The 11,868-nt window shown below is 33.9% G+C and overlaps 1 protein-coding gene across 3 annotated transcripts; it reads right to left on the reverse strand.

Moving 5' to 3' along the window:
• Positions 1 to 2,582: 2,582 nt before the first annotated feature.
• Positions 2,583 to 11,251, reverse strand: LOC121314946 (protein odd-skipped-related 2). 3 transcript variants are annotated; one of them, XM_041248741.1, is made up of 4 exons: positions 11,228 to 11,251; positions 4,366 to 5,078; positions 3,392 to 3,491; positions 2,583 to 2,983 (listed from the first exon to the last, which is right to left on the reverse strand). In XM_041248741.1, exons 2-4 carry the CDS (start codon positions 5,016 to 5,018, stop codon positions 2,801 to 2,803), a joined length of 936 nt encoding a protein of 311 aa, XP_041104675.1. In that variant the 5' UTR covers positions 5,019 to 5,078; positions 11,228 to 11,251; the 3' UTR covers positions 2,583 to 2,800. The 3 variants fall into 3 exon arrangements, with proteins under 3 accessions (XP_041104675.1, XP_041104676.1, XP_041104674.1); XM_041248742.1 differs by lacking the exon at positions 11,228 to 11,251 and adding an exon at positions 8,395 to 8,844 and having other exon boundaries at positions 2,583 to 2,901; XM_041248740.1 differs by lacking the exon at positions 11,228 to 11,251 and adding an exon at positions 8,395 to 8,844.
• Positions 11,252 to 11,868: the final 617 nt, after the last annotated feature.

An 11,868-nucleotide genomic window follows, 5' to 3' on the forward strand; every position in this document is an offset into this window, starting at 1 on the left:
GCATAGACAGACAGTGTTAAAATTACATCATATAATAATGTATTTAATTTAGTCAAATTTGGATTAAAGCTAAGACCGTCATTTTAAAGTTATTTCTACTTCTCAAAAGAAAAATCGAAAAAAAATAAAACGTTATTAAATGTGTATTATGAATATTGTGTATATATATATATATATATATATATATATATATATATATATATATATATATATATATATATATATATATATAGTAGGTATAAACTTATCATTTGAGTAGTTAAATACCTTTCAACTGAGTAAAATTGCTTACGTTTAGTTTTGTAGATTATTGGCGGTGATACCAATGCCTAAACCTTTCTGCCAATATTTCATAGTCACATACATATACGACCTCTGTCTCGCAAGTAATCAGGAAGGGGTTCTTGATCATTGTATACATTATAAATAGAGTAAACAGTAACGATCGTTTATGAAGTGTGTTGACTTTGTCACAAGAACAGCGGGGGCGTTCACTCGATTTGATAACCACTGAAAAATGTTTTCAAATGTCTTCAGTGCAAATAGATTGACACCCATTCATATGTTTTGATGATATAATGGGTGTATTTTGTTAATAACTAATAGGCTTGTGTTCTGACATGTTTAGTTGCAGTCCATAGCCTGCTCGGCCTTCCATCAAAGCACAGTGTTTCAGATTTCGTTGGCTTTTCTCTCTCTTTTTTTTTTTTTTTTTACCAGATGTCCACTTGTATGACAGTCATTGTGTGCTATGATTCTCTGGAGCTCGAAACCCTTAATATATAATAAAGGAGAACTGTTTGTTATTTGATATGAAAATATGCTTTTTATTAAGAACATGAATGTATATATTTGCATATTTGAAAACAGTTTGCTAACGTGTATTGTCTTTTGTAAATGTGTTTAGAGCAATTGCCATTCAAGTATTCGTTTTGTACTTTGCAGGTTCCAATTCAACCACGCCTCTGGATCTTCATTCCCCATGACCAGCTTAGAAAGAAATAGCACGTACCTTTCAATGTTATAAACGTTCTTTACTCTTACTGATTTGATTTCGTTTTAAGGAATTTGTCTGGATCACCGGCTCCTGATATATATATATATATATATATATATATATATATATATATATATATATATACACACACACACACACACACACACACACACACACACACACACACACACACACACACACACACACTGTACATATTACACTGCTTGTGTAAAGCCTCCAAACCGCGGTATGCCTAAAATTTTAGGTTCTTTTAATTAACTTGGAATATGCAAACAAAGGTAAATGTAGACTATCCCTGTCAGAGCAATTCTGACTCAATAAGAGCTGCTGTCGCAAACTTATTGAAGTTGCCTAGTGGTGTACAGTGTAAAGTACGAGATCCAATCTTCACCTTTAAGATATACTTCTCAACAGTAGGCGTGCAGGAGGGTTGTGTGTGGTAGTGTTGCCCAGTTTTAAATAATTATTGATGTTCACAAAACATATAGACTAACATATGATTAACACCTAGGTTTGTTAAGCAAATACAACATACATCTATACTGAAATACTTTTTTTATGCGCAATTTTTTTTGTGTTTGTTTTGTGTTTGGAAATGCACCTGCTTATAAACCTTTTTTTTGCCCAGGGTATTAGGTTTAACTAATAGAGATACTATTGCAAAGCGATGCAATTCCCTATGCGTCTGGTTTACACATTTTTCAATAATGGAATTATTACATGTAGTACAATAACTCGATAAGTACACATTTCGGGGATTTCAACTTGTTGAAAAGACCGTGGTGGACGAGCTACCAAGGATCATTTCATATCTGATAGCAAATGCATTAACAAAATACGTTTCTTTCCCATGATCGGCAGATCACACAAAACATATCCATTCAAGCAGGCTACTGCATATTTAAAATGGGAAAGACCCAAGAGACACAAAACAATATGATCTCTTTATATATGTAACAAAGGAGCTGTTGATAAAGGAAAAAAAAAGTGTTCTTATGTCTCTGTTAAAACAAAAAAACAAAGGCTCTAATTTATTATCGACGTTAAACCCTTGTTATTTTTACTCCTACTTTAAGTTTTAATAACACTTGACTTTATCTAAATGTTATGCTCAGATAAAGTCAGCCAAAGCAAGAGGGCCTTGTACAATAATATTATACACTTTGTAGGTCCAGCTTAATATAAAAGCAGCAGATGAATTTGCGTTGTCAAACACGACTCTTCTAAGATTTTAAGAAATGCAAAAAATGTGTAATTTTTTGTTTGTTTTTTTCTTGGCAATAACCAAGCATATACTTCTCTTGAATAGGCCCTATGTATGCTCAATGGTTATAGTAAATAATTTGCATACAGTTTCGATTATGACAGTATTCTTGTACAAAAGCCTTATATATGTGACTGGGAAGTGTGTGTGCGTTTCTGTTTTCCAAGAACAACGTATCAATTTAAGTCATATCCACTGTAAGCAAATGAAAAACAACGTAATACAATGTGAATAGTAAACATCTTTTATTTCTAAAATACAATTTGTTTAAACATATTTTCAAATTACAAAACTTTTACAATTTTTATCCAAAAAAGGACAGTACAAAAACAGTATTTACACAAGCTCAGCAAACGAGCTACTATATACACAATTAATGAGAAGGCGTTTTTTTTTTTTTTTTTTACTTTTCCGGAGTTTGTGTTTTACAAGTCAAAAAGTCCGTTAATGTTATAAATTCCGAGAGTCTGTTGTCAGATAAAGTTTTTTTGGAAAGTTCAGGCCCCAGTAGCTAGCGGCTAGTAACCCTGTTGGGGAGTATGTGTCAGGCTGTGCCGCCGCAGGTCACAGTTGCGCCGGAACACCTTCCCGCACTGCTCACAGTTGTAGGGCTTGATGTCTGTATGGGTAAGAAGGTGAGTTTTCAGGTTACTTCTTTGATTAAAGGTTCTTCCGCATGTTGGGCATTTGTGAGGTGATTCCTGTTTAGATTTGAAGCAAGCAAAGGATTAACCCTTTACAAAACGTATTCTATTTTTTTTGTTTTTAATTTAAATGTATTTATTTGTTTATTTATTTTAATTTAAAATAAATGTTTATCGTTATATTGCAATTACTGTACAGGCTATGTCCGTTTATTTGAACGCCAAAACAATTCTGCATTTTCCATATAAACAATAATAACTACAGCATGTTCGCCAGAACTAAATATACTGTAGGCTATAGTACTTTTGCACAGAATTACACAGTTGATCATGCTGATTATATAAAACGACGTCAAAAAGTGTAATTACAGTACAATAATCAATTGTAATCAATCGTTTGCTTATGATAATTTTAAACCATCTTAAGAAATACATGTTATCCCACAAGAGGTGTTAAGAACGTACCTGCATGTGTAAAGTTTTGTGCACAGCTAAAGTCCTCGACTGGCAAAATCCTTTCCCACATTCTTGGCATTTGAATGGTTTTTCTTTGGAATGGATATATCTGAAAATCAATACATGGATTTGGTTTAGTGGAAGTGCTTTGACTGTACTGTAATCCCATGTTTACTATAGTTTATCCTCTAATCTTTTAATGACTTACAATAAACGGTCATTTATACCGTTGGACATAACCGTTCTTTTGCTAATAACTTCTGTTTTGCAATAGGCGTTATCAAAACCTTCAGCGCCCTCTTGGAAAAGATACAATACTGCACACACACATCTCAATGCATTGCAAATAGAAAACAATAACCCATCCACAGGAGCGCTTTAATTTAACAAGCGTTTAATACATTTCATCTCATCAAGTTTATGTTTTTTGATGTGTTTCACAAGATGAACAGAAAGTGTCTTCAAGGGTTCTCCTGTCATATTTAGTAATTACGCCTAAACTGGCTAACAGGGCGAGAGTGATATATAATTCATAGAGGTGTTGACGTTCTCCTTTAATCGACACCACAGAAATAAATAACTAAGAATTTTAACAGGTGCTGTCGTTAAAAATTACAATAAAAATACAAAATATGCTACATTATACTTAACCCCTAAAGGAGCATGGTGTGAATTACAAATAATAAAAAGGTTCAGTAACATTAGCTACTAAGGATATAATTAATTTGTATCATGGATTGATGTTACCTATATTACAAAATAAATGCAAAACATATGTGTGCATATAGGAACAGCATGTGGAAGTTTTAATGATATTGATACATTAAATTCAGTGCATTTTTCAAGTGAGGCCTGATGTGGGTTTGAATAATAAGTAAAGAGTATATCTCAGTTGTTTATTCTGTCAGATTATATTTTCCCTCAACTAAACTATATACATTTTCTTCTAGTGTTCACAGTGTAGGCATTCCTAGGGTTCTTACCTGTGGTCCCTAAGATGGTCTTGTCTTCTAAAGGCTTTGTGGCAAATATCACAGGTGTATGGCCGTTCATCGGTGTGGGTTCTTTCGTGGATGAGCAGGTTATACGACTTAGTGAAATGTCTGCCACAAAACTTGCAGATAAATTCTTTTTTCGTCTTGGAAGGCAGCCTCCCTCTGGTGGGTTTCCGATCCAGGGAAAGCTTGTTTACCTCTGAGCTGGGGCTCCCCAGCCCCGGACTCAGTTTTGAAAAGTCTCCAGACTTGGGCGGGTCCTCCTGCGTGGCAGCAATTGCAAGGTTGGCAAAGTCAAACCTTGGCCTGTCTTTGTGTAGGGCTGGGAGTACACGGGAGAGGGTGCCTTGCTTTGGATGGAAAAGGTGTGCGGTGAAGGGTAAAGCCGGGAAGGAAAACCTGGTGTCTGCTAAGCCCTGGGCAGCGGCCATTTCTGTGATTGTAGACCTGAGGCCTTGCACATTGGGGTAGCCCAGTGTCCAGTGGTTCATGTGCATGGTCTGCACTGCGCTCAGTCCATACAAGCCCTGCAGGTGATCCACTGCAGCTGGAAAGGTGTTGACTGCTTGGAGGAAGGAGTAGTTGGTCAGCTGAATGGAAGGATGCAGAGGGATCGGAGCGGGCAGCGCTTTACTTCCCATCTTCACTCTGGACGCTAACGGAAGGCCTCAAAAGAACTTGACAGATTCCTCAACTAGTTCCTAAAAAAGAGAGACATAAAATAGTTTAGTATTTTTCATTTATTGCAATATTTAAATAATTGCAATAAGTCTACTGTGACAATTTTGGAATGCCTTACTGCTTACGTTTTTTTTTTTTTTTTTTTTGGTGGGTGGAGGTGAGGGCTATAGAATGCAAACACAAATGAAACCAATAACAAATACCAATTAGTTGCTAATAATTAATTGGTTAAAACATTATCTGTCGAAAGCAAAAGCCTGAGCTATGTTATTTTACAATATTACGTCCACCTGACTTCAAGAAATGAACAGACACACTCATCCTTCAGATTAACCCAGATAGGAATAGATCATGAGAGGAAATCAATGCCAGCCAGATCACAATAAAACAGCAAATATAAATGGCAACTTTAAACGACCAAGCTAACCTTGCCCTAATCAAGATTAATGCCTCACAAATCTAACTTAGCAAGGTGTCTCTAATAACCAATGTTAAACTGCATAAACAAATAATGCCTGCTTCTAATTTCATTTTAAATCAAGGAACGCAAACAAAGGAGCTCTGTAAAAACAAATATGTTTAAATTATTTTCTGATATACCCGCGGATCGACCGTCTTTATCTTTTACTAAATTTGCAATGCTCATGCGTATTTCTTTACGTCTGTATAGGGTCTTCAGAAGTGACCGCTCATGGAGAGAGAATCTCCACCTTATTACACGAGTTTGTTGATTATTTATTTTAGAATGGGAGGGGGGGTGTAGTTAAAATCTGCAGGTATAATTAATTAGGGAGATTGTGTTTGGAGCCAGGGTGGAGGGGTTGTCTAAGCACGAAAGTTTAATCTGACGCTTTGGTGCTTGTTTTTCTTTCTTCCACAAGATCTCGTTCGTCAAGATAATCGAAGGAGAGAAAAGCGACACCTTTCCAGCACGACAGGCTGTGAATAAATTTACCCTGCTGTCGGACCCATTCCAGATGGATTAACTAAAGATACGCATAACCTTTCCCCCGAAAAAAGATAGCCTATTAAATTTCTCAACTAAAAACAACACACACACACATATATATATATATATATATATATATATATATATATATATATATATATATATATATATATATATATATATATATTATATATATAATAAAAATAAAACAAAAATCAGTATATTGTTATGAACTTTGTGTCTTACGAGAAAAAACTTACAGTACAATATAGATCTCAGAGGAAGAATTCTTTTGAAGTACACTCAACTGATGAAGATCATTCTACAACATGCTACATTCGAATACAGACCTACTGTAGTAGATACAATACTATGGAACTATTCGCTTTATGTTGTATTACGCGAAATTGTTAACATTACAGACCTATAGAAAGCAAAATACAAAATATCGCTTACATTGTGGCCGTTATTTAAGTTAGTATTTCTCTATAGTATATTAACAAGAGCACACTGCTGCTGAATTGTATTGTGATACGGTTATGTTATATTGCATCTACCGTATATCTGTGCTTATTCATTGCAACTCTGTATTTTGCGAATGTAAATTGTTAGGATTGTATATTCGAATAGTAAAGGAAATATATAATGAATAAGAATTACAGGATTCCTCTCCACTGATTTTTAGTGGTGAAACTGGGGTTTACGCGAGTTCCGCTGAAGTGAGGATAATGAGATCTATGTGACTTTCAGAGGGTTGTGCTCAAGTTAACTGGAGCGAAAACACAACGTAAAACTGTAGGGAACTTTCCCACCAACTCGCTTAATGTGCCTTCACCATTCCGCTCAGTGCCTGCTTAATTCCAGTGACAACTTTGTAATGTTGTATTTGACATGCTCCAAACAGAACGGAATTCATTTTCAGAATAGTTGGTTTTAATAAACGAAAAAAAAAAAACCAACCTAATTTGCTTATTAAAATCACGCATTAAAGCTTTTTAAAATGCATTTTTATTTTTTGGTATTTTCAAATTGAGGACTAGTTGACAGCTCCCATCTCATGTATTTCACTAAAACATAAAAATGTCATTCACATGTGCTGTAAATATGACAAGTGAATAATATTTCACTGCAAATAACATTTTCATATAAGTAACCAATTAATACAAATAACTAAAATATAATGTAAAGGGCGTATATGGCGATTATAAATTGTGTATGCAGATATATAACTCATTTTAATGACTTGATATACTAGCTAAAATTAAAAACGAAACGCTACTCCTGAAAAAGCGGGAATTGTAAGAGATGTTTCAAGCGAATTAGATTCGTTATTCAGCAGCTCTTTCTCGAACAATGCTTAAAGCCATTAGCCGCGGTACTTTTTTGTAGAAATGGTGTTCTTAAATTCAAATCCTATATCCAATATTTTATTTTTGCAGTCTTTCTTGTTGTAATCCTAATCTAATCTAAACAACAATTCCAAAATAACTGCGTTTTTTTTTTTTTAAACCAGCTACATTTCCTTTTAGACATTGGCTCCAATTTTCTGTTTTTGCAACCTCCCTATGGTACGTTTTTGTTGTTATATTACTGTTATTATTCCTATTTTTTGTATTATAATAATAAATAACATTAGTACATTCTAAACTTCTAAATATCTCGAAGACCCAAAGCTGAAGAACACGTTTTGACTATGTGCATCAATGCTTACTCGTGTTCTTTAAAACAAGTGGTTTGAATTGCAGGGAATACTTTTCTTTCTTTAAAATACAACCTTGGCCCATTCTCCCCGTGTTTAGCTGTTAGTTTTTCTTTCCTATTACTTAACAGTTAGTTGAGTAAAGTGATATTGTTAGCGTCCCTTGAGTGGAATTAACATCCTCTCTTGCGTTCTTAGTTAAGTGCTGGATTGACAGCTTTGGATGAGGGACGCTGTACTACTCAAACAACTGACGTGTCTGAATCCAAACATGGCAGGAGTGTTGTTCTCGCATTGAGTCATAGGTGTCATGTTCATTTTGTTTTTAAATAGTAATAACAATATCGACAATGCATTAAATTAAAGATATGCCTACATAATGTAGTTTGAAAGTAACTTGGATAGCCTATGCGAATGTCTGGTAATAGCAGTATGCTATAGCATGTTGATTATATGCCATAAAGTGATTTTGCAGGTTTGCAGACATTTCAACTCTGCCGATTTTGCAGATTTCGCAGACATTTAAACTCTTAGGCATACACTCCATGATTTAAAAAAAAAAAACGAGTTATGTGCTGTATTTACACACATTTTATTGCTCTCAAAACGCATGAGGTTCTATGTTTTAACGTATCGGAAAAAATTCTGTTCAGAGCACTGTATTATTGCACAGATAAGAAAAACTTACCCCAAGATACAGACTGCCAAAGGTCGCCAGCAGTGATTTGTACAGAACTTCATTAATCCACAGTGTCTGGAAGCAACGAACTCCAGTCAAACGTCAGCACGACTTTTCCAAGTTTTTCTTTTATAATTCATGGTTTTGCATTAGAAAAATAATAAAACAAATACAGTATTTCTTGCAGATGAAACAGTTAGGTTGGTTGAAGTTTAAGAAGTCCTAAGTTCGCTCGTGTCTGAATGCGAACGCTGAAGTTTGTCCCTGCTCTTTGAGTTGAAGTTAGACTTGAGTCTGAGTTGCGTGTGTCAGATCCTCTACTTTTCAGAGCTTCGGGCACTGGAACTCAGACCCCGCCCTTAGACCCGCCTTCTGTGTATTATTAACTCCAATGTTCTAATCTGTTTATTTGTGTTTGAATAACAGCTACGATTTAAAAAGGCACTCCCACCCCATATTACATGCAGCTCAAATAAGAACTTTTGTCAAGGAGGTGATATTAATCTAAAAGTTTTACACTTCCAATAAAAATGACATACATTTCTACTTTGATGTACTTCGACAGGACTGACTCATCTATGACCAAATTGAAAGACAATAAGCATGTATTGTGTGTCATTTTCTATTGTGTTAACACTTAATTGTGTTACGTATTGGGGTGTGTTATTTATTTATTAATAAGGCATCGTTTTTAAACCACCACAACATGCAATAATAAAATAAACAATAATGTTTAGCTTACTGTATGACAGCCAGTCATATCAGTATCAAAGAGCACGGGGAGAAACAAAGAGCCTTTGAGGAATGAACAGTGCTGGGATTTAGCGCTTCCAGCACGATTTCTTTAAAAGCTTTATTCTACATATGGCTATAGGCTTCATTTTGTGCATTTACAGATTTAGATTTTACATATCACACGCGATATTTTTTACGAACTTTTTATGTAAATATTTAACTTGTAATAATAATTCACACTATTTGTATAATTAGCCTGCTTTGACAAAGTGTGGTCTGCAAGATAACTTCAGAAGCAAGTGCACAGAATTACATTTTCTGCACTAGCCGATTTGAGGCATAGGTATTTATTTGTTTATGTGTGAATATGTGTGATTCAGTTATTATTTTAGTAGCAGTAATATTAACCACGTATTATTATTATTATTATTATTATTATTATTATTATTATTATTATTATTATTAAAAGTAGATAATCGGATGAAACTCGACCGGCGAGATACTGGAATCTTTAGTATATATATATATATATATATATATATATATATATATCTATATAGATATAATATATTATTAGATATATATATATATATTACTATAATTGACCATGACAGTGTTGTACACACACACACACACACACACACACACACACACACACACACACACATATATTAAATTTAGCTCCCCAGGAAAAAAAAAAAAAAAAAAAAAAAAACAGAAGTACCCCGTACATTAATACAAACTTTCCATTACATGTTTAAAACTGACTGTGGAAAAAAAGTTAATATGCAACAGGTGCTGAATAAACGACTCAATTACTTGACGTCTTCTTTAAAGGAAAACAGGGTAAACTGTACATATTTGAGACTAATCTTCGACAAGAACTTCATATTCATTCATATATTATTTATTATTATCAGCTTGCCTATTTATGTATCAAGATTTTCAGTATAAACCTGTTATAACAAATACGGCGCACTATATTTTGTAAAAGCTAACTAAACATGTTTTATTGATAATTTAGTAGCAAACCGAGTTTTGTAAAACATCATTTTATTAATCATCATTGTTCTTTAAAAAAACTTAATTTGTTCAATGAAATAGGATTCAGGAAAAACCCCAGCAACTTGTTATATTAACGGTGTCAGTTTAAAAAACAAAGTTTATTGGAAAATAAAGAACTACTACATTACTCGCTGAGGCGGTGCGAGTGATTTCTACCGTTTTATTAACCAACATGTTATCGACTTTACCATGCACTGGAGATATGCTCAATGGGTTAAAAGTTGTCTGTTCTATTTTAATATATATATATATATATCCAAACTATAGTTAATAAATCTTGATTTACGACAAACGTAGCTAAAAACACTATTAGTATGATTTTCATATAAAACTGCACTTGAGAAAAAACGTTATTATCCAATAAAAGCTTTAAAAAATAATTTACAATAACATGTTTGTTTTGTGGTTTGTATGGGTCTTATATGAAGCGCTAAGTGAAAATAAGTAAACTAAACAGATTCACGTTAAATTATAAAATTATAAATTACAATTATAAAATTATAAAAAACAGATTATAAAATGTAAATCAGCCCGGATATCAAACGCACGATTATTCGCATTGCATAAATAAAAAAAATAAAAATAAAAAAAAAAATCCAAGTAAAGACAAATTGAATTTAACAGATTAATAGATGCACTTTAAATTAAACTAAATGCGCTATTTTAATTGTGTTCATTTAAAACGCCTTGTACATTTTTTAAACAATAATTAAATCAAATAAAAATATCCTATTTATTGTAATTTATCATTAAAAAATCAAATGTAAATCAAACTAATCAAATGTATTTGAAACCCGAGTGGAATGGACCGAGAAAGGCCAGTTGTACTGGCATACTTATACAAGTTCAATGCAATGATCTTCAGTTAAACCAAGTCTACAGCGCCGCTTTGTGGTTTATTTAGAACATCACAGCACTCTGCGCAGCCACTGGTACTGTAATTATGTTTCTCAACTGGTTTCTAATATATGTACATTTAGAATTCAACAGAATATGATTTTTGGTAAATAATATTTGGCGTTATAGTCAAAAGTTTACATACCCCAATGGGACAGGGGTTTCCATTTCAACCATAGGTCGAGTATTGCATGGTGAAGGTCTCAATGGTCGCAGGCCAAGGAAAATGCCTAGGAAAAAATGCCTAGGAAAACGTCACAAGGACAATCATTTAATCTTTGCAAAACTGCATTTGAATAATGGATAGGTGTTTTGGTCAAAGGTTTTGTGGAGTAATGAAACAAAAATCAAGCAATTTGGTCACGCTGACAGTCGTTATGTTCGGAGAAAGTCAGATGAGACATGCAAAGAAAAGAACACCATACTTACTGTCAAGAATGGAGGTGGTAATATCCTTCTATGGTGCTGTTTTTCCTCTAATGGCACAGGAAATGTAGTTCCAATACATGGTAAAATAGATTCCATAGCATATCAAAAGATAATGACCAATCATCTGAAACCTTCCGCTACAAAACGAAATTTAAACTGGACGCTGCAACACGACAACTATCCAAAGCACACAACAGAATCTACTTCAGAATGGGTTAAAGAAGCATCAAATCAGGGTTCTGGACTGGCCCAGTCAAAGTCCCGATCTAAATCCAATTGAGAATCTTTGGCATGAGTTGAAGAAGACTGTGCACAAGAGAAGTCCTCGGAATATGAATGAACTGGAACAATTTTGCG

This window comes from Polyodon spathula, chromosome 4 (genome assembly GCF_017654505.1).
Source record: "Polyodon spathula isolate WHYD16114869_AA chromosome 4, ASM1765450v1, whole genome shotgun sequence".
NCBI lineage: Eukaryota > Metazoa > Chordata > Actinopteri > Acipenseriformes > Polyodontidae > Polyodon > Polyodon spathula.

What these genes read in the sequence shown, in the direction of transcription:
- LOC121314946 (XM_041248741.1), bottom strand. Translation starts at nt 5,018, where the DNA reads ATGGGAAGTAAAGCGCTGCCCGCTCCGATCCCTCTGCATCCTTCCATT. An exon ending in GACCATCTTAGGGACCACAG is followed by an intron (nt 3,492 to 4,365) that starts GTAAGAACCCTA and finishes ATTGATTTTCAG; the next exon opens with ATATATCCATTCCAAAGAAA. An exon ending in ACAAAACTTTACACATGCAG is followed by an intron (nt 2,984 to 3,391) that starts GTACGTTCTTAA and finishes AAATCTAAACAG; the next exon opens with GAATCACCTCACAAATGCCC.